A 22233-nucleotide genomic window follows, 5' to 3' on the forward strand; every position below is an offset into this window, starting at 1 on the left:
AACGCTAACAATGTGACGCAACAACGCTAACAATGTGACGCAACAACGCTGACAATGTGACGCAACAACGCTAACAATGTGACGCAACAACGCTAACAATGTGACGCAACAACGCTGACAATGTGACGCAACAACACTAACAATGTGACGCAACAACGCTGACAATGTGACACAACAACGCTAACAATGTGACGCAACAACGCTAACAATGTGACGCAAAAACGCTGACAATGTGACGCAGACAGATTTCTAAATGTGAAAATGTGTTTTTTTGGCGGGGCCGCCGTGTCAGAGAGGTGTTGGTTCAAGTCTGTGGTCGTTTCCTGAAGCTGCTGTGGATTGTGCTGCAGTGTTACAACCGACATGAGCACATAGTAAGAAGGAGCTTAATAGGAGCTGAGAGTATGAAAAGTATTAAAGTCGTTCGATCGGCTGCAACACACGGCAAAACCACACAGCGGTGAGTTACCCGTTACAACAATGACTCAACCAGACGAGACCTTTTAGCATAAGTGCATCCACTAGCTGCCGGAAATACAATAAATAGTCCAACTGTCAGCAGGAGACGACAGAGAACCTCATACCGAGAATAGCTGCAGTAACCCAACCTGAAGCCAGCAGCTCAGCCACGCTGGGGGGGGGGGGGGGGTCATCTGGACCCCATGGTGACTCTGTGACATTCCAATGAGGTCGAGAATATTCCTTAATGAGAGAACGTCCACTTTGTTTACTCTAACGTATGGACAGCTTACATAGAAATCAACAACGTTCAATCTGTTGGCATGAAAGCATCAGAGCAGCTTTGCCCTTAAAAGGTCACTCATTGGGAGGACTTCTGGAAAAATGATAAATTATTTACATTAACTACTGTTACAGTGACTCCGCCCTCATGCTATCAGCTCCGGCTACCCTCTTCTACTGCACAGCTTCCACACATCTCTGCCCCCGATCGTTATTCAAGCACCCATAATGCAACATAATGCAAACATCAGTGCAAAGCATTGACAAAAGTCTCATCTAATGTCAACAACATCCTCACGTAGGAGAAAAGACCGGGAGTCAAAAGCTTCATGACAAGATTACAGACAGATTAGAACTAAATAGTGACGCGTAAAAGATGAAAGAAGAGTCCTCTCCTAATCCAGAGGGCTTCTAATGACACATGATGCAGCATCCCATACACGTTTCATTTCATAAAGGTTCAAGCCTCTACCTGCAACAGACGGGGATTCATGGGGGAATATGTTATTCCCATGCTTGTTTCTCTACCAAAACAAGTTTGTGAGTAAAAGCTCCCACTGGTCACTTCCTGAACCCATGAAACACTCAAAACACCAGATCATGGAAGAACTATCTGTCGACTAACATCCACTATCCTCCCATCTCCTCACACCACTGCAGAAGGAGCACGAGACAAGTCGCACCACGTCTCACAGCCCGACCACTGAGGCACTAGTCGGCTATTCGCCATGTTCTTTCCAGAGCACGTGTGCAAGTCTGCACTCAAACTATGAGAGCATGTATGTCCATCTGTTACAGAACACAGAGAAAGCGATACTTCCTTCTTTCAAAAATGTGCAGTGGCAGATATAAGGAAGACGTATTGCAAAAGAGGGACAACTCAAATAACCCGGAGGCACGTTATCTCTCTCCTGAAGACAGACAGCTTTTCACACGGGCTCGCAGTAAATCAAGGTGTCCTGGCGTATAAAGGTGCAGCAGGAGTCCCCTCAACACACCCTGAAGATGCATGCCTGTGGAGCGTATTGTTTAGTGTCATTAAGAGCTAACGGTTCCAGAACACCTCTCTGAACTCTCCGAACGGGCCCGATCGGCCTGAGCGGGGAGCGTGAGACTTTTGAGACTAATTTAATGAAGACGTTGCATCACAACCACAACAGAGCTGCACTTGCCAAACACACCATAGAATCCGGCTTCCTGGGACGTTTCACTTCCACTTTCACAACCTTTGCAGACGATGACACACTTCCATGCTAGGCGAGGTTTGTGCTGACTACTGATGCAAAGAGAACACTTTTCTTTAACATTGGACTCTATGTTGGTCCCAGATCACAGACTAAGTACAACTTACAAGTACGAGTTCTTGGATATTTCCATTTCATGCAACTTTATACTACATTTAAGAGGGAAATATTGTGACACTACATCTATTTATTTTGCAGAGTCAGATTTTAAAGTAAGCACATATTACCTGATTCATACAGTAAATTAAACTACCCAACAGTATATAAAACTGTTAAAATAAGACGAGCAGCAATACTACATTACTTAAGTAAATTATCCAATAGTACTTGTGTACTTTTATTGAATTTAAGAGTTTAAATTCAGGAAGTAATTTTACATTATGGTTCTGCTACAACCAGGACCACAGATTGGAAACCTGTGACGTTTAATATTTTTATTTTCATGCATTGATCAGAATAAAAATCATTTAAGACAAACCAGCTGTCAGTGTGTGTGTGTGTGTGTGTGTGTGTGTGTGTGTGTGTGTGTGTGTGTGTGTGTGTGTGTGTGTGTGTGTGTGTGCGCATTTCCTTTAAATGGTGCACGTAAGAGAGCGGTGTTAATCAGAGTCACAGGCTCGTTTACACCTGAACTCATCACATGTCCCTGCAGAGAGGTCGACGTCAAACACACCTGATGAAGCTCGGTAAACAGAGTCTGTGTGTCTCCGGTCAGATAAAGAGGATCTATCGGCGCAGCCTCACGTCCACCTTCACACCGCTGCTCTGAGAAGAGGAAGTTAACGGAGCACCGAGGACGCAACTAAAAAACACCGAACACACCCTCACTACCACTGTGTTTCTATCGTATAGTAACTTTGCAATGCGTGGGTCGGATTTCTGCCGGACACGTTTTATGATTCATAACTCATTTTAATGTAACACTCACAACAAGCCGGACTGAATGGCAACCGGTGGGCAGCAAAGGAGGTTAGTTGAGAAGACAGACAGAACGCGACATAAAGTAGTGTTGTTGTTGTTGTTGTTATTGTTTGCTCTGTTGTTACCTTGATGCTCGTGGAGAACACACCGGAGTCGTCTGGACACCACGCTAGAGAGCAGCGGCACGGGACTGAGAGGAGAAGGAGAAAAGCGATTTGCTGCTCGCTGTTTCCGGGTTAGTTATTGAGCGTCACTGTAGAGGAGGAGGGGGGGAGGGGGGGTTCGGTTTGCTCCACCTCTGAGCGCGGAGGTGGGCGGTGTGCACCTTCATACCCTAACTGAAGATGGACCCGCCCGCTCAGCGGTGACTCGGTTTTGTGTTTCAACGTCCGCTTCTATCAGATTACATCTGAGATACCTTAGAAAACAAACCTCTCACAGCAGTTTTTAATCAGGGCTTTTAACCGCTTGAAGCATTTCAGGTACAACAGGTTGTGTGTCCAACGTGTACTCCCTCTACCGAAGTGTCCTTGAGCAACAAGCTGATGTAGACCTTAAAGAGGCTGTAGGGGGCGCTAATGGGGCATCTGAGCCTCCACGTTGACCCCAAAGTGAGTCACTTCAAACCACTGGATCAATTTACTATTTCACTTTTACTAGATGTATTTTATAACTTCAGTTACTTTGCAGATTCAAATTATTAATATATAATATAAATCAATTATGATACACTATCAGCCCTGTAGTTTAAGAAACCCAGCTGTATATAAAGTGATTTAAGAATAGCTCCAACTTTACCAGCTGCAATATTAAAGAGATGAATTCTTCAATAATTATAATCCAGCAGTAAAATATATTTTTTACTTTTGGTGCTTTAAAGTACGTGTTTATGCCTTTTGTATTGTTGTACTAAGAGTATGAACGCAGGACCTTTACTTGTAACTGAGTATTTATACACTAGTATCGCTACTTTTACTCAAGTTAGATATCTCAATACTTATGAACAATGTATCATGTTTTATAACTTTATCATCTGTTTTGTAACACAAAGAAGTATATTAAACTACCCAATAGTTTATACAATTGTATATAAAAAAAATTCACAAAGATCTTTTTTTTTTTGCATTTTGAGTACTTTAACTTTTAATACATTTGCTGAAAATACTGATGTACTTCAGATTTTGAATACAAGACTTTTACTTGTAGTTTTTCACAGTCTGGAATTGCTACTTTTACCAAATAAAAGATCTGAATATACTTATTCCATCACTGATTATTGGCATTGGTGTAGATGAAACAATACAAGTGGATTGTATTCGGTTGAATGCCAATTAGGACAGTATTTTATTTACCTAGTGATCAGCCCTTTGAGTCACTGTGTAAAAGTTTGTCAAGCAACCAGAGCAAACTAACAGGTTTCCAAAAAGCTCTTCAAGCATACTTTTGACCTGATATGCAGAATATGAAAGACAAGGCAGTGAGGAGGCTCACTGCAACTAGTTATCCGTATGATTAGCTCTTGGTTAAATCCAATATAATGAAAAGCATGAAGTTTTCAAAAGCCTCAAATGTGAAAAAGATATAATAGGCCTTAGCAAATAAAGAAATACAACAGCTTACAGTTAGTGATCATCGGTACATTTTATTGCCATCTCACTATGAACTCATAGAAGGACTTGACGTTTATTTACATGAGTGATTAGTTGTAAATAGATGAAATAAAACGTTTATTGGAGGGCATCCTCCTCTAAGCTGTAGGTGTTTGACTGTTCAGCACAATGGGTGAAGGTGGAATCTATATTTAGCTCCTTGTTTTCCTATTTTATAGTCACGTCTACATATTTAATATTTAAAACAAAACATCATAATTGCCTGTCAGCTTGTTTTCCCTTCATGCTTTGTGGCCAGTCAGGATGTCTTTGCTATAATAGGGAGCGGTTACTTCAAAGTCTGAATGACACACCTGGTTGTTAGTTGAGATCATTAGTGATCCACTAATGATCTCAACTAACAACCAGGTGTGTTGGATCAACTGACTTTAGCTGCTGCTCATTGATTAAAGATGAAATATCCTTCTCGCATCTGTGAGGAATTATGTTACAGTATTTAATTACTTTCGTGTTCACTTTAATATTTAACAGTGTCACATATTCAGTTTTTACCAAACAGGCATCAGCCACTAATTAAGCTTAATCATCAGCACACCTGCCTTCAATCACGTGTCCACGTGGAGCTCATAAAGCCGCTGCACAGTCACTGGCCACGGTCATTTCACAGAGGACGTGATTTATTTCATTTCAGAAGACTGCAGTGAACTTTGTTTGTTTGGTAAACCTGGATTCAGTCATGGCGAAGGAGAAGTCTCACGTTAACGTGGTGATCATCGGTCACGTCGACAGCGGCAAGTCGACCACCACCGGCCACCTCGTCTACAAATGTGGTGGCATCGACCAGAGGAAACTGGAGAAGTTTGAGAAAGCTGCAGCGCAGGTGAGGAGGAGAATAAACCCCTCTGCTGTAAAAATGCTTCACATCTTTTTAAATTGTTTTTGTGTTCTTTCACAGATGGGCAAGAGTTCCTTCAAATTTGCCTGGGTGTTGGACAAACTGAAGGCTGAGCGTGAGCGAGGAATCACCATTGATATATCTCTGCTGAAGTTTAACACTCAAAAATACACCATGACCATCATCGATGCTCCTGGCCACCGGGACTTCATCAAGAACATGATAACTGGGACGTCACAGGTAAGCAGCACAGATGTTCAGCACTTTGTGTCCTATATCTATATATCAATATATCCATATCATTGTCCTTTCAGGCTGACGTTGCCCTCTTAGTGGTCTCTGCAGCTAAAGGAGAGTATGAGGCCGGTGTGTCGAGGAGTGGTCAGACCAGAGAACACTCCTTGCTGGCTTACACTCTGGGGGTCAAGCAGATCATAGTCTGTGTGAACAAGATGGATCTGACCGAACCCCCCTACAGCCAGAAGCGCTTTGAGGAGGTGGTTCGAGGTGTGAGCGGCTTCCTCAGGAAGATCGGCTACGAGGCCGCGACTGTGCCCTTTGTTCCGATATCTGGCTGGACTGGCGAGAACATGATCACTGCAACTCAGAGGGTAGAGATGGGTTTAAGTCCAAAAAAATGTCTCTGTGTACATGCACACTTTTTGAACAAAAATAATGTCTTTCTCTACAGATGCCCTGGTTCCAAGGCTGGAAATCCAGACGAAGAGAAGGGAACGCAAGTGGGAGAACTCTACTAGAAGTCCTGGACTCCATTCAGCCACCAGTGCGCACCACCAATAAGCCCCTACGATTACCTCTGCAAGACGTCTACAAGATCGGAGGTTAGAAGTCATGCTCAAGTGGCCCTAGGTACAGGTACAGTTGCAGCAGAGGGAGAGTGGGGGAAGGAAAGCAACAGTTGTCTACTGATGAAATAAAAATGTAAAAGTCATGTTAAAGAGTTGACTTAAATCTTCTTCTTTGTCCTTTCAGGAGTAGGGACTGTGCCGGTGGGTAAGATTGAATCTGGTGTCCTCAAACCCGGCATGACCCTGATGTTCTCCCCGGCCAAGATCACTGCCGAGGTGAAGTCCATCGAGATGCACCACCAGGGGCTGGAGACAGCTCTGCCAGGACACAATGTTGGCTTCAACATTAAGAACGTGGCTGTGAAGAACCTGCGGCGTGGGGATGTGGCTGGCAACGCCCAGCAGGACCCTCCATCAGACGTCAGCAGCTTTGAAGCTCAGGTTGGTTCAGTGAACATTTAACCTAGAATGTGTAGCTGCCCCTCAGTGCTGATGGATGTAGCTTTGTCTTTAGGTGATAATCCTGAACCATCCAGGGAAGGTCAAAACCGGCTACTCTCCGGTCCTGGACTGCCACACCGCCCATGTGACCTGTCGCTTCAGCGAACTGAAGGAGAAGATCGACCGGCGCACCGGCAACAAACTGGAGGACCATCCGCAGGCCCTGATCTCTGGAGACGCCGCTACGGTCAAACTGGTTCCCATCAAGCCCATGTGTGTGGAGAGCTTCTTCACGTACCCTCCCTTAGGTATGACATCCATCTCTTGAGTCTAATCTCTTCAAGTTCAAGGAATCTGACTTCTGCCATGTTCTACAGTGAATTTTCGTTGTGCTCCTCAGGTCGGTTTGCAGCAAGAGACCTGAAGCAGACCGTCGCTGTGGGAGTCATCAAGTCTGTGCAGAAGGGCCAAAAAGCCCAAGTGTGTAAATAATTTAGTTTTTTACCAGTAAATGCTGGTATGGCTGCTTTGTGAACAGTTTTATTTGGTGAAATGCTATTTTTGTGTTGTGACACAAAGTATTTATGTTTAAGCGATTATTCCTGTGTTAAATCCAGATGACTCTGTAGAACTGGATGGTGAACTTTGGTTGTAATTTGTTGAGATAACAAAATAAAGAATTATTTGAACTTTATCTTGAATGTTCTCAAACTGTACCAAGCTTCTACACTGTTTGTCCCTCTTACAAGAGCATGCCTGTTGGTAAATATGAAGCCACTGAAAGCACACTGTTTAGCTCAAGGATGGAAATTGCAGCATACACTTAAAGAAATAATACAGACTGTAGCATAAGAGGTATTCTTATCCAGAATGCCTACTTTTAGCTAGAGTAACCCAAAAGCTCCACCTTAGCCTTGATTCTACAAGTGAAAACATCAAAGGGAAGCAAGAGAGCAGGCTCGGGGTTTAAGTACAGCACTTTTAATGATACAATGGGTTGATGGGGTTTGTTCTTAACATGGAGGGGGGGGGGACAATACATTGGCTCTCAAGCCTTTTACAAAGTCCACCTTCTAAAAGACATCTCTGGTTCACAGGCAAACCTGGAAATGTACAGGATCCAGTAACATGGAATGATATTACATGACTCAAACTTTAATAAAAAAAAAAAAAAAAAAAAATTTCAAGCTCATGAGTTGTTTTTTTTTTGTTTTTTTTACAAGACACTGAATTGTGAACAAAGGTTAACGTGAAGTTTCTAGCCTGTCAGAAAATCAAGTTATTGCTAAGACGTCCTCTCGAGCTTCCTGCACTTGTCATTAATAGTGGCTTCAACACAACAGGATTTACTTTACGTTGTCCTGCTTAATAGTGGCTCTTCAAACCCTGAGGTGAGCGTCGTTGAACGCAGCACTCCACTCTATTCCAGTCATTGTTGCACCACGCACAGAGAAGGGCAAAAGGACTGCGGCGATGGCGTCGAGTTCACAAACAGAGCTGCGTACAGACGGTGAACAGTGTAACAAGGAGTAAATTAGTGACCTACAGTGAACCACAGGCGTTGATATTCCACCACACAGTAGCAGCAGGTTTCTATACTGTAAAACAACCATAATACGTGTACACACAAAGCAAGCAAGAACAAGGAGTACATTTAATGTTTTCATCTCAGCGGGAGACTCCAGCCTCTTCGGTCAACTATGGTGGTAAACAGGGATGCAAGAGACAGAGTGACATGACCCGTTTCACATTCCAATTCTTATTTGTCTTTTGTTTTTTTCCAGAAATATAAGCTGATAATTACTTGCGGGCCAGTAAAATCAATACAGATAAAAGTCAAAGTCCGCTGCCCTGACACTTCATCGGACCGGTAGAGAGAGAGAGCAGTGGTACATGTTTTGTACAATAAAACATGTATATACACTCACACACAAATATATATATTTACATACATATATACACAGTAACAGCATAAACATAGACTTTAGGTAAGTGCTAGGGTTTTGAGAGTGGCTCCGTCACAGCCGTGCTATAGGGTTAAGATAATACTGGTAAAGGAAGAATACACACATTCTTTGTACAGCGTGGATGAGGCATCCACGGCTAGATGAGCCTTCTCGGGTTTCTTCTTCGTTGCGGTTTTTTTTTTCTTCTTCTTTTAGGACACTTGTCATGTGACAAGAGGTGTTATGATAGCTATTTACAGGGCCTCCCAATGCAGGGAGAGGCGTAGTGCAAGTCTCTCCGACTGTCAGTCACTCAGGATGTGCACAAAAGACATGGGGAACACCCCTTTTCTGTCCGGCTCTCCTTCAATGTGCCCGATCTGAAAGCGTAAAGAGAAGATGTGAGGAGGAGAGACGCATTCAGATGGTTGAAAGAGCGCTGGAAGAAAGACACGAGAGCGTAGTACTGAAGCTGGACTCACCCACCACTCCTGGTCCTCCTCTCCTGTAACTATTATCACCTCTCCTTCAGCGAAAGTCAGCTCGTCGTCATTGTCAGCCTGGCAGTCATAGATCGTCTTCACCCGACGGGTTTTGCTCTTCCCCTGGACATTTAAATACACAGAACTGTTACCGTGTCTCTGTTAACGCTCATTTAGCTTTAACAGAGTCCAGGAATAATTTATTTGAAAAAGAGACAAAAATGCATTAAAATCACATAAAAGCTTAAGTGTGTTCTCTATGTGACCACCGGGTTCAGATACTCTTAATTCTCAATACTGATGTATTGTAACATATCAATATTGGTCATAAAGCATCTGTTTATTTATTGGAGTCGTTTAATAAACCAGCCATTGAAGAAGACAATATGCTTCTGAAAACAAAAATGGGGGAAACTAAAAGGTAAGCATGTTCCTACCGTGTTGATCTTCCTCGGCAGGGGCACTGGTGTCTCCGCAGTCCCTGCCGGGGTCCCGTTGGTGTCTTCGGCAGCTTGTTGGGTGGGGGTCCCTATAGTGGCCTGCTGATTAGGTGACGGTGAGTCTTGAGGTTGCGGTTGAGGCTGAGGCGGAGGCGGAGGTTGCGTTTGAGGCCTTTGCACCGTCTCACCGGGAGACGGCCTGGGAGCGGACTCGGCTGTTCCAGGTTTGGGGGGGATGTCGGCGAGGTGAGGCTTGGGGGGCAGGTCTTTGAGCTGGGGTTTGGGCGGGAGGTCGCCCAGCTGAGGCTTAGGAGGGAGGTCTGACAGCTGCGGCTTCGGTGGAAGTTCTCCAGGTTTAGGAGGGAGTTCAGACGGCTGCGGTTTGGGGGGCAGGTCTCCCGGCTGAGGCCTCTCTGCCAGAGGAGCCTTCTGCGGGGTGTCGGTCGCCGGCGGGGACTTCTGGAAGACCTCTGGAGGGAGGCTGGGCTTATCCATAGACGGGTGGTGTATGGTGTCAATCTTCCGCAATGCCACTGGAGAGAGCAGCATACGGTTACTTAATAAAACATCTGTTCAACAGCTGGCTTCAAAATGAAAACCGGACCAAGACTGTACCTTTCTGAGGTAGTTTGGGAAGAACCCGTGGACCAAGTGTAGACTTTGTGTTGCTTGAAGTAGTGCTGGGAAAAGATGTTCAAATGAAGTGAAATGGAAACAGAATCCAAGAAGATGCTTGTATCATCAGCTGGAATATATTTTATCACAGCAAATAAAACAATACATTTAAGACAAATAAGCTTAAAAGTTCACTGGATTTATTTTATTTTTGTACCTTTGCTGCTGAGGAATTCCTTCAAACTTGTTAGAAACAGGAGACATCTTGCTGACAGGAGGAGGGGTGGAGTCGCTCCCTAAAACATCGACATTGATGATGATCGTTCAACACAACAACAGAGCACTCACCAAGAGACTGATTCAATATAAATGTGGAAATAACTTAAACATGCTGTGATGATTAAAACATAACAATGAGGGAGGCGTCATCTGGCTGAGCTTTCTATGAGCCCCTGATAACTAGTGGTTGTGCAATAAAGTGTCATCATGGTAATTAGTGATGGCGTGTTACTGTACGGCCGACACAGAATGCACAAAACACCACAGAGGACAAATGATAGAAGTGGAATAACAGTAAAAAATACACATAAGGAACACAAGATTGCAGGTAAGATGGCTGAGGTGTGCTTGTCTTCTTCTGTGGTGGTTAATAGATCAACCAGAGTTAAAGAAAGCGATGCTTTCGTCTCTGAGAGTCAGACTCATGGACGTCTCTTTGTGCAGTTTGGAAGTATGTTTACTGGTGAACTCAGCGTGACTTGTGGATGTTTAATGGTTAAAATTGTCGCTCAAAAGTAGCAAAGTGTAACATTTTTCAGCTCAAATGTATTGGATACAGTGCTGTAATGTCAATGCAGGTTATTTTTAACCCTCATATGACAAGCTGAGGGTTTAATACTTTTCACAGCTTCGCAGTAAAGGACAGAAAAAAAGCCTTAGCTGCGTTATTTATTTGCTGTTTTCATGTGATAGTAAACTGAATCTAAGAAATAGTCCCATTGGACTTTAAAAAATACCAAATTAGTCCATAATTAAAATAAATGTTAGGTGGAGCCCTACACACATCCACCTAGTGAGTCAGACTACCGTTGAACGTACCGTTGAACTGCACAAAGAGAGATAAAAAGGCCTCCACTGGTCTGCATTAAAAACCCTCCAGAAATCATTTTTAAAAATCACTCTTAATCTTGGAAACATTTGATGAAATAGTCTTAACTCAAGGTCCTCTTAGGAGCTTTTTCTGCACCCAGTTTAAATTTTAATTTCGGTGCAGGACTTTTTAAAATAACCCTGCAATTTTGGACGATGATAGCATCGGAGCTTCAGGCTGGAGCGAAAGCAGCTCTGCTGTTCTGACGTGTGCTGGCGTCTCACCCCCAGTCAAGCCCCCTTTACTGTGTGGACTGTGAGAGAGCGGGCTGGGTGGGTCAGACAGGGTGCGTTTGTGTCCGGGAGGTGGGGGCGGAGGTCTCTTCTTGGACAGGGTGGAGCTGCCTCCTGGTGTGAGTGTAGAGGGAGGGCCAGATGGGGGAGGAGCTGGAGGAGCGATACATAAAACACATGAGGTGATGCGGCCCCCCCAAAAAACAAAAGCAATTCTGTTAGCCCCCCAAAAAACCCCCCAGAGAAAGTAAGGGAGAGGACAATGAAGCATGGAGAGGAGGAGCAAGTAGAACAACATACTGTCTGAACAAATATACAACAGAAAGGTCTGGACTGTGAAGTAATGAGAAGGGACATTTGTTGGTGTCTCTACTCTGTGGATTTGTTCATGGACACGCCTGTTTGTGTCTAACGGGACCCCAAAGCACTGAGTGTTCCCTAATGTAGAGAGAAGTAGGGTGAAAGCAGCTAATAGAGAGCTCAGCCAGAGAGGAATCAGCTGTGGTTAAGGGTTTACAGCTCAAGGATGGTGGGACATGATGCCAGCAAGACACAAATCCATGTAGGCGAGAAATAATCAGCTGGCCTACACGGTCCCATTGTTCTACTTAAATAACCACCACCACCCTGAGAATGTGAGCTGTAAAGGAGGAAACAACTGAGGGAGAGGCATATACTGTATGGGGGCACACAGCCGAGTAAGGGGGAGAACATAAAACCAGGATATTCACTGATGTATGGTCGAGTGCCAGCCAGTGTGGCGTAGTGCGAATGAGAGCCGAGGAATGCCAAGTGAGGAGCTGAAAGAATAGAGAAACAAAAAAGAGAAAGAAAAGAGAGCGAGATGAGGAGTGTGGGAGAGAATCTACAGTCTGTCAGTCTTAAAAAGAGAAAGAGCTGCTCCCACACACTGTAAAACAACAAGATGAAGTCTTATCAGTGGCAAGCAACGAAGGAAAATAAAAAGAGGAGAAATGGCGCGAAGCTGGCAACCCGGGGGCCGAGCTCTTCAGCACCCGTTGAGAGAGAGCGCTGCATCTGAAGAGTGAGCATGTTGTTCTAGATGTGTGTCATTCAGCCTCTTATCCAGGCTTTTCATCTTATCTTTGAATAGGTCAAACTTCACTTGTCTCCAGTGCTGTTTTAAGGAGGTAGTGGTTTCTTTATGTCTTCTACGCTCTTCCTCAAATGATCAGGATGCTGACTTCCTGTCCTGAGAGACGCAGCTTTAGCCTCAGTCTTTTAGCATGGAGCTAGCATGTGCATATTTAAGAGAGTCAGTGTTAATTAGCTAGATCTGCCAGCGACAGTCGTCATTTCAGCCAACGAAGTCAACGGCTGCCAGCTCGAAACGAGGAGCCAACTTTGTTCTGTTCACGTCTGTGTGAGAGCGAGAGGCCGATGGTTAATCTGCCGCGTTATGGAAAGCTCACTTACAACAGTAAGTAAGGGTTCAACTGGAAAAATAAGATTTAAAAGCTCAATAACAAAGTAAAATGACTTGTTGAGATGGATGTTTTCACCCTGTGATGTGCTAAAGCTGTGAGTGCTGGTGTGTGTGTGTTAACCCCCCCCCACAGGAGAAGTGTTATCTTTAATTCTAATACTGCAGAGACAGCACGCCCACAGTGCACCGTGTGTGTACTGAGTCGAAGGATAGTGATGAAGTTTGCATTTAGCTTCACCCTCACAGGCCTGACTAGCCATCGCCACCCTTCCCTCCCCTGCAGCTATGTTTCCCTGAAGGTTTACTGTGTAAGCGATCTTCATGGCACCTGTATCCCGCCCTCCGATTCACGCGTTGACAAATTGCATTCCACTGCAGGGAGGGTGTGTGTGTGTGTGTGTGTGTGTGTGTGTGTGTGTGTGTGTGTGTGTGTGTGTGTGTGTGTGTGTGTGGACTGACTGAGGAAAAAGTGATTAGGATGCACTCATCTGCACCTCATCCTGTCCTGAAGATAATCAAATATTAACAGACATGAAGTACAGCTTCAAACACTATCTTCTCTCTACAGTAGTCGGACAGCATTTGCATTACAGGATGTAAACTAAACACTGATAAAACCGTAAATGTCATCGGAATATGGTTTCAAATGCACTTGGAGCGGGCCGGTCTGACCTTTTCCCTGGTTCCTAGGTGGCAGCGGCGGCCCGTCGGCCACGGGGGAGGAGGTGAGGTCGGTGGAGGCGCTGTACATCTGGTTGGTGAAGGCGCTGTAGGACAGACGCTGCTGTTTGTCCCTCTGGCTGATGAAGCCCGGCAGGGAGAGCTTGTCGTGGGGGGAGAGGCTGGAGGAGTGGCAGAAGCTCTGAGGCCTCGGGCTCCGGTCCTTCTTGATGGGACTGGGCTGCAGAGGCACATGAGACAGCTGAGACGGAGCCGCCATCGTTTAGGAATAAGCTGTTGCTCTCTGTGATTCTGCAGAGCTGACATAACAACCTGACATGCGGATGCTTTTGGTCGAGGAGATCGTTGTATGTTGTATGGATTATGTGAGCTTTAGAGGTCCTGGTCGGCAGATTTAGCCATTTTACCGGTTTTCCTGTCTTTATGCTAAGCTAAGCTAACCGGCTACAGCTTCATATGAGAGCGGTATCGATCCTTTTATCTAAACCTCTGCAATAAAACAAATAGAAACGGTCCTGAAATGTGAAACTAGTCCTTTAAATCCAGTTAAAACCACATCCCTCAAACTTCAAACAAACTTATTTCTAACCTCAATGTCTTGATGACTTCTGACTATTAAATCACCAAATCTTCTCAGTGGGAAGTGTTCATTCTTTAGTCAACCATCTCATTTACTACTTAAAGCACGATGGTGTATTGATGCTACTGTACGTAGAATAAATGAATGCATTTCTGTCACCAAATATAGAACAATTTGGCTGATAGACAAAACCGATGTTTCTGTCTTTGTGCCAGAGAAACAAAGAAAGAAAGAAAGAAAATGTTCTTATTTAATTTATCCCAAAGAAATGTTAGCTGTTTCTAAAGTGTCAAACCAGACTGACTTAAAAGGCGTTTTTATTGTTAGATTCAACAGCCCGGTGCGGCGGCGTGATGGAAACCCGATTGACCTGAACGTGGCGCTCTGTTCGAACCTTATCGTCGAGGTCGTCGTCGCTCTCGTCCATCTCCTCCAGTCGGAGGCTCCACTCGTACTCCACGTGGATGTGGGGGTTGAACTTCCCCTCTGCAGCTTGCACCAGCTAACACACACACACACACACACACACACACACACACACACACACACACACACACACACACACACACACACACACACACACACACACACACACCACCATCAGTTGCACACATCTAAACCATTAGGAGTGACATTAAATTGTCTGCCAATATAAAAATCTATAAACAGACAGAATAATGTGTGTAATGAGGTTCAGTCTTCTCTGGGTTTGATTCATTAACAAGGAGACAGTATCACTAATGTGGTCAATGTGCTCATATATTTATTAGACATTGTACGCTGCATATAAAATTAGCTTTTTGTATCTGCACGGTCACACTAGCGTGGATAATGAACATACATCAACGATTATTTCCACTCCACCGTCCCTGTTGCTCGAGGCTGCAGCCAGACCTTTGACTGCCACCTAGTGTTCCGAATGATCTGCCTATCAACACGTTTAATCGACCTCCGTCTACTCTCTGCAACCTGTTCCTTCATTTCTCCGTATTCTGTTTGCGATTCTGTGTTTTTCTTGAGAGCATTGAAATCCACCGTGATGTCCAAAAAAAAAAACATCAGCTGGGTGGTCTCGTACTTACTGCCTCCTCACACTGAGTGTTCCTCAGTCGCCTGGCAACATCCAGCGCAGTCTCTCCATTCTGATTGGCTGAAAGGGGGGAGGGAGGAGGAGAGAGGAGGGAAGAGCAACAGTTAGGAGTCTGGATACATTCGTACCGATGACATTAACGAGAGGAGGTGACTCACTGATATCAGTCGCCGGTTTGCCCCTCAGGAGCAACTTGAGGCATTCGGGCTTCTCGTACATGCTGCAGTAATGAAGGGCCGTGTTCCCCCACTCCGTCTGCTTATCAAGGTTACCGCTGGGAGAAAACACACACACACACACACACACACACACACACACACACACACACAGAGTCAGGACACAGGTTATAAGCCTCAGGGTGTTTTCCACAGTCTTGCAGCTTCAGGTCGATGTGTTACTTCGCAGGGTTTTGTGATTTATGGTGAGAGAAAACTGGAATTTGTTTTCACTTTATAGTGTGCCGTTTGTTAAAACAGTTCAGGAACCATAATTAAAATGTGTGTGTGTGTGTGTAAAATATAAAAAAGGTCTAAGAAATCAAATGTAAACATGGGTGAGAATGAAAAATTATTTACTTGGAATTAAATGTGTGAAAGCACAGGATGGTTAAATATCATTTAAGGTCATTAAGACAAGGATTTATGTTTATTAAAAATCACTATTTTATTTGTATGAAGAGAAATAATGAATTCTTAAGGGATTGTGATAAGATGAATTAATGTGTGTTAAAGAATGAATATTTAGTTTCTCTTCTGTACTTGATTGTGAGTTCATGAGAGGAGTCGTGTTGCTTGTTGTGTTGACGTGAACATTGTGTGTGTAAGTGTGTTTGACTGGATGTGTGGACCCCAGGACGAATAGACAATGATTGTGCTAATGGGGATCCTGATAAAGGAAAGACATGTGAGCGAATTAAATCATAATAATAATGATAACACAAGACCTACATGCTGTAATTGTAAAAGCTAGAGCAGGTAAATAATCCCTTTTAGATCTCTTGCAGCTCTCAGAAAGGGCGAGAGAATTATCTTCAATAACGAGGGCCGAACGCGACGCCGTACCGGCACAGATATTAATTAATAAGAGGGTTCCACTTCTTGCATGCGCAGTCGGAGCAGTGGCGGGTAAACAATTGAAAAGAGAGGAATAAATTAAGGCAGGGAACAAGTGCTTGACCCATTTCTGTTTGCCTTGTGGGAATCTGAGCTGCGCAGCGCTAAGCTTTCCTCTGCTCTTCCACTGCGTTTATCACAGACTGAAGCAGAGAAGAAGAAGGACTCACCGCAGACAGACGGACCACATTTGATGCTACGCATTTGCACAACACTGTTGTTTACTACACCATTTATCTCTGAACCGCTGATGTGTTTAAAGACATTTTGCATGCTATTTAACTTATATTAAAAAAACGCTTTTCTATTCTTAGTGAAAACAAATCCCATTAGGTAGTTAAAGATGTACCTGTTCTGCACAAGGAAGTCCACTAAGTGCAAGGAGGTCTGGTCAGCAGTCCGTACAGAGTAGTGCAGTGCCGTCTCTCCGGATTCCTGCAGGGGGCCATCAAACACAGCAAAGACACGGTGAGACACTCTTGGGCAGCATCCATTCTGTATTCTCTCCCTCTCTGTGTCTCTTTCAGCATTTAAACAAGCTGCAGTAAACAAAATGGCTCCTAAAATATTATTTTCAGCAGGCACGAAGCTGACATTTGCACATTTCTGTAGAGTATCTTGCAATGATTTCATCCGTCAGTGTAAATTTAAACTGAATGTGATTTCGTTAGACGCAGCATTGAAGATGGAGATGAAAGACTAAACATATAGGAGTGTGTGTGCTGTATATTTGGTGGCATCTATAGGGTAGAGTGAGGGCTGTATGTAGGCCTGCAGCAAGGGGGGAGGATGACGCTGTGCTGTCGGCAGCCATTCAGACGCACTGACAACAGCAGATCAGATATCGGTGAGTCAGGCTTCACAGCGCAGACAGCAGCAGCTCCCTCCGTCAACACACGATATCCTCTTTTATTCCGCTGCCGCGATGTACTCTTAATCTTTCATTAGAGAACTACCACGTCTGTGTTATAACACCGTGACCCATTTATGTCAGACTAAGTCTGATCACCCGCGTTGTTTACGGCACAGCATCTCCACCGTCCACCGCTTGTTATTTAACTTTCATCTAAGCCTGAAGCAGCAGCGCAAAAAAAGGCGAGGAAACAAAGGGGCTGAATCACGGGGGGGAAAAAAAAAGACATGAATTGTGCCGCCGCAGATGTCATCGGAGCGAATGAGAGCTCGAAGTGAGATGGAGGTTGCTGGATGTCACCACCTGCTGGTGAACTTATCTGGATGACTGTAAAATTTTTCAACCGTTACACCCATTTCTACCGGCCAAATAATTCACCAGCTGGTAGAAATGTGTCAGCGTTGGTTGTCCTGCTGGCAGTGAACGTCACGTGAGGATGAACCGCTGCAGCAACATGAGCAGAGCTCTGAGAGAGACACTTCTGGGGTTTGTAGTTTAACACGATGGTGTGGGATTAAAGTAGACATGTATGAGGAGGTTGACATGTGGCCAAGATGCCACGCAACATACAAAACTGTCACGGGACATGCATCTCAGTCAAATGAGAAACCAGGTATCACTAGAGGTGAGTGGGTACCTATGTGTGTGTTTTGATACGGGTGATATTTGATTGAGGACTTACCGATCCAACCTCCGGGAGCGGCTCCATAAGTTCAACCCCCTCTGCGTAGACCTGGATGAGGGACAGCAGATCCCTGGACTGAACCGCCTCAAACAGCTCGATCATTTTAGCTGACGCAGACGTGCACGTCTTCCTCGCATACTTGTGGTCCACATACTTAGCGTTGATGAACTCCTTCCTCACAGTCCTGTGGCGGAGAAGAGGAATTCAGATGTTTGGATGTTCAGTAAATCTAGTTTCCGGGCAGCTTTCTTTCTTTGCTCAGAGGGTACTTACATGTCACTGGATGGAGTGGGCTTTGGTGAAGGGGAGGAGAGGTTTCCCTCCATGATCTCATTGAAACTACTGTTGCCTACATTCTTGGCCAGCTGGTGGAGGAAGAAGAGAAAGTCTGCATTAGATCACAATACTATGAGCACGTCGGTTCTGGGACTCTGCATCTCTGCAGCTTTAGGGATCAAATTCTGCTCTGTGCAGCGTTTCCACTACTCTTTCATTACTTCTAATACTTCACTGGAGACGGAGACGGTAAAGGGCGTGGACTGCGGCCTCAGAAAGCTATTTATTCACTTGGTAGACCATTCCTCTGACTCACCAAGAGTTCTGAAGTTCCTAGCTTGTCGAGCTCCATGGACTGGATGCGGGAGATGTGGACTCCCATCTCTCGGTGGATGCCAGAGCACTCGATGCAGGTCAGGATCCCCAGGTTGGTGGACAGCCACTTAGGATCTATAGACGCAGACGACGTGAGAAAAGGTGTGTTTGATGCTCTTTAGAATCTACAGTATGTGGTTGATGGACAGATGGCGCCTAAACTGGAGAACAAATAAAAGACTTTGATTCAAGTAGCACCAGGTAACAGTGAAAGCTCCACACTGCAGAAAGAAGAGCCAGAAATCCAGTTTGGGACATCAGACACATGTCATCTGCATCTCTACTGTCAACTATCAACTAAATGCCCATAAATTGTATTTTAGTATAAACATGCAAAACGTTTTTCAGCAATTAAATCCGTCCTGCCCGTTACTCTATGTTGTGTGTGTCTGCGCTGTAGTCTGGTCCTTTCAGGCTGCTGTCAGTAGAGAAATTGGTTCCTCAGCCTCCCTGCATTTGATTTATTCCTGTCTGACTGGAAGACTTGGGTAGAAAAATGTTGAGCCTTGACAGAAGCTATCAATCACCGACTGACATCAAAGTATTCTATAAATTTTCTGCTGTAAAACTCCTTCATAACAGAGATGCGACACTTGGTTTTCTGTGGGAATAAAATAAAAACACCCAAAACAAAAGAGGCGCAGAGACACGTTTAGTTTATCAGAACTACTTTCATACAAATCTCACACCAGATTTGCATTTAAGCAAACAGGACACAGCATTGCGGTGTATTCTTACACATAAAGCTTGCTTTTAAAATAACTTTAAATCAATTTATATTTCTTTATTAATGCATCAACCTTTCAGTCCACTAGACTGTCGTCATACTGCAGGAGGCAGGTACAGCCCATTGCGTAACCTTCTGACAAGCACAGGGCACGAGCGCGCTGTGATGGAGCGCCCTCTAAACCGCCGTCATCGACCGACGTCACTGCCTGATGTTCTGATGCAATCTGGGAGATTTAAGCGAGCTTTAAAAGCTTTGTCGGTTGTGCGCTCGCCGATGCCGTGAGGCCGGGGGTGTTGTTCCTTTTGGATCTGACAAATGAACACCAGGCGGACACGAAAACTAATGAGTCATACACCGAAACACAGGCAAAAGGCAGGCACGCACGCTCTCACAACACAAAGAGCAGATGCAGGCTGGCGACGGGTCACAGAGTGCACCGTTAGGCACAATGAGTCGATGCACGGTGACCTCTAGAGCTGCTTAATGCTAAAGCTGCAAAGCCGTGTCCTATAGAGATGCTGGGAGGACATCAAATGAGACGGAGTTGTCCTCCTTCTACTGAGACCAGATGGAACAAAGACGTGATCTTTCAACCGCAAAGTAACAGTCATTTTATTGGTTGAGGAAAGTAAACCCCCCGACAGAGCGTTTGATCAAGAACAACAGGAATCAAACGGGGGAAACGGGGCTTAAACTCCACATCTGGAACATGTGTTGTACTGAAACCATGTACGGACGAAGCAACAAGAGCACATAGACACACACTACCTCCCCTCTCTGCAGATTGCAGGGGCCGACAGAGCGCGTGTGACTTATGTAAGAATGTGATGTAATGATGCTGATTCTCAAAGCGTACAAATGTTTTTGTTTTTTTAACCCTTGAAGCATAAAGTCCTTCCTTCAGTGGCTCGATGAGCTGCAGTGTGAGTGCTGACAGAGGATAGAGTGTGTGTGTGTGTGTGTGTGTGTGTGTGTGTGTATGCATGTACATGTGTGTGTGTGTTAAGTGTCAGAGGGCCTGAATGTCTACGCCACTCCTGAGTGCTGACTCCTTGAATCCTAATGTGGGGGAGGATCAGGATCGGGTTGTGTCCTGAATGCTAACAGCGCTTGCGCACGCACATGCACACGCACACACACGCGCGCGCACACACACACACACACACACACACACACACACACACACACACACACACACACACACACACACACACGTTTGTTGAAAGCTGCAGGAGGATTTGTAGCTTGTTCGGTTACCATCCAACTGAAGGACACGGAGTTCAAGGCAGCTGTGACATTGCAAAGAAATCCAGATCGGTGTGTGGCTTTAAATAAAACGTTTGCCCACAGTGAAATAAAGAAAATGCTGAAGTAAGGGTGTTTGCCTTCTCTGTCAACAAGGTGAGGGTTGACTAAGCATAAAACAGGAAGAGGATGTGTATGCGGCCTCTCTGGACAACGCAAACAGCAGCAGTACACACCTGCAGCTCCGCAGTCGCAGCAGATCTCGTTGCCTGGCATGCGCAGCACGTCTTCTATGATGGCTTTGGTCAGATCCTCTAAACCGTCCTCGCCTCCGCTGCTCTGCTCGCCACGGAACGCCATGTTCAAGGCCTCCTCCTTACTGTTGGTCAGCACCGAGATCCAGCTGCATAAGGGATCACATCATCGCTGGTGTTATATAGAAAAATGCATATCTACAATGCGTTCTTGAAAGCAACAGTTACAGAGTTATTTGACCAAGTTTATAAAGTCTATAAAACGGCAGAAAATTGTGACAATTGGCCACCGTTAAACCAAAACCCCAAGATATTCACTCTACAGCGATCTAAAGCAGGAACGCTGAACGTCCTCACAACAGAGAAGCTGCTATTTTCTCTTAAAAATTAACTTCAACAATGAATCATTTATTTCTAGAAAGTGACTAATCCTTTCTGCTCTATAGAGATTATAAATAAATGATTAAAAATGTAAATTACAGTAAAAAATAGATGCTTGACAAAAATATTTCTATAACTACTGATGATAATTACTTTAACTCTTCTTACTTCTATTATTCGAACATGGCTCCTTTTTAATTAAGTGTCTGAAAACACCCTCTCTCTCTCACACACACACACACACACACACACACCACTGTAATCATTAAGAATAGAAAGCGATGTAGCTGCCTTTCAAACTTGGCTTCCTGCAGCTCTCTACAACACACAATCTGCTCCTGCAGTCTAACCACTGAACAGGCCCTCACACACACACACACAAACACACACACACACACACAGACGTCAGCACTTCCTCTGTCATTGTCACTCGAGGTCCAGGGCCTGGGCTCATGAACCAAGGCGTTAGATTGTCTGTTTTTCTGTATGTGTGAAGTATTTTCCTCCACAGATGCGTAGGTGTACAGATGCCGAGCCAAAGCGTTTGTGTGTTTACTTATATCGTGCATAATGTGCTCCCAGCCTAATTGAGGGGGAGCGTGATCGCACAAAGCAGCAGCCCTATGGAATACTAAATATTTCATGGAAAAGTCCATGAAGACGCTGATGCCGCTGCAGCTGGAGGTGCGTGACTGAAGCGGCAGCGAGGAGCAGCAAGCTGGATCCCAAAGGACGACAAGGACACGGTGATACGCGGCGTTCAACCGCAGCAAGAGTGAGGACATGCAAGACCCAGAGAGAGAAGTGCCACAAATCAAGAGAGGTTAGGTCAAGACAGCTCAAGACAATCAGTATAAACTTAAATAGGATTCAGTGTGTTTCTGATCATTTAATGCATTGAGACTATTTTCAATTCTTGTGAATTTAGTTAAGAACA

General features: G+C 44.7%; 3 protein-coding genes across 7 annotated transcripts in view; 1 reads left to right on the top strand and 2 right to left on the bottom strand.

Annotated features, from left to right (window-relative positions):
• Positions 1-3132, bottom strand: part of fam49bb (family with sequence similarity 49 member Bb) — a 30953-nt gene extending 27821 nt beyond the window's left edge. For both annotated transcript variants that reach the window (XM_068710014.1, XM_068710013.1), the window contains exon 1: positions 3032-3132. The gene's annotated coding sequence lies outside the window, so the exon portion shown is untranslated. The remainder of the gene's footprint in view (positions 1-3031) is intronic.
• Positions 3133-5252: 2120 nt separating this feature from the next.
• On the top strand, positions 5253-7272 carry eef1a1l3 (eukaryotic translation elongation factor 1 alpha 1, like 3). The gene is made up of 7 exons (XM_068710012.1): positions 5253-5396; positions 5472-5651; positions 5726-6022; positions 6103-6253; positions 6405-6661; positions 6735-6969; positions 7062-7272. The coding sequence occupies exons 1-7, from the start codon at positions 5253-5255 to the stop codon at positions 7151-7153; spliced, it is 1356 nt and encodes a 451-aa protein (XP_068566113.1). The 3' UTR covers positions 7154-7272.
• Positions 7273-7626: 354 nt separating this feature from the next.
• asap1b (ArfGAP with SH3 domain, ankyrin repeat and PH domain 1b) overlaps positions 7627-22233 on the bottom strand; it is a 47756-nt gene continuing 33149 nt past the window's right edge. Inside the window, exons 14-29 of one of the 4 annotated variants that reach the window (XM_068710011.1) lie at positions 20898-21064; positions 18628-18761; positions 18309-18400; positions 18033-18219; positions 16787-16872; positions 15484-15599; positions 15318-15385; positions 14630-14737; positions 13647-13875; positions 12259-12327; positions 11519-11680; positions 10362-10440; positions 10145-10209; positions 9527-10062; positions 9090-9212; positions 7627-8987 (exon numbers count right to left, since the gene is read on the bottom strand). In XM_068710011.1, coding sequence (XP_068566112.1) covers positions 8913-8987; positions 9090-9212; positions 9527-10062; positions 10145-10209; positions 10362-10440; positions 11519-11680; positions 12259-12327; positions 13647-13875; positions 14630-14737; positions 15318-15385; positions 15484-15599; positions 16787-16872; positions 18033-18219; positions 18309-18400; positions 18628-18761; positions 20898-21064 — 2296 coding nt within the window. In that variant the 3' untranslated portion in view covers positions 7627-8912. The remainder of the gene's footprint in view (positions 8988-9089; positions 9213-9526; positions 10063-10144; positions 10210-10361; positions 10441-11518; positions 11681-12258; positions 12328-13646; positions 13876-14629; positions 14738-15317; positions 15386-15483; positions 15600-16786; positions 16873-18032; positions 18220-18308; positions 18401-18627; positions 18762-20897; positions 21065-22233) is intronic. The other 3 variants (XM_068710008.1, XM_068710009.1, XM_068710010.1) reach the window with 3 other exon arrangements.

This window comes from Cebidichthys violaceus, unplaced genomic scaffold (genome assembly GCF_023349555.1).
Source record: "Cebidichthys violaceus isolate CVI_PGR_0920_01 unplaced genomic scaffold, fCebVio1.0.p SCAF_15, whole genome shotgun sequence".
Taxonomy (NCBI): Eukaryota; Metazoa; Chordata; class Actinopteri; order Perciformes; family Stichaeidae; genus Cebidichthys; species Cebidichthys violaceus.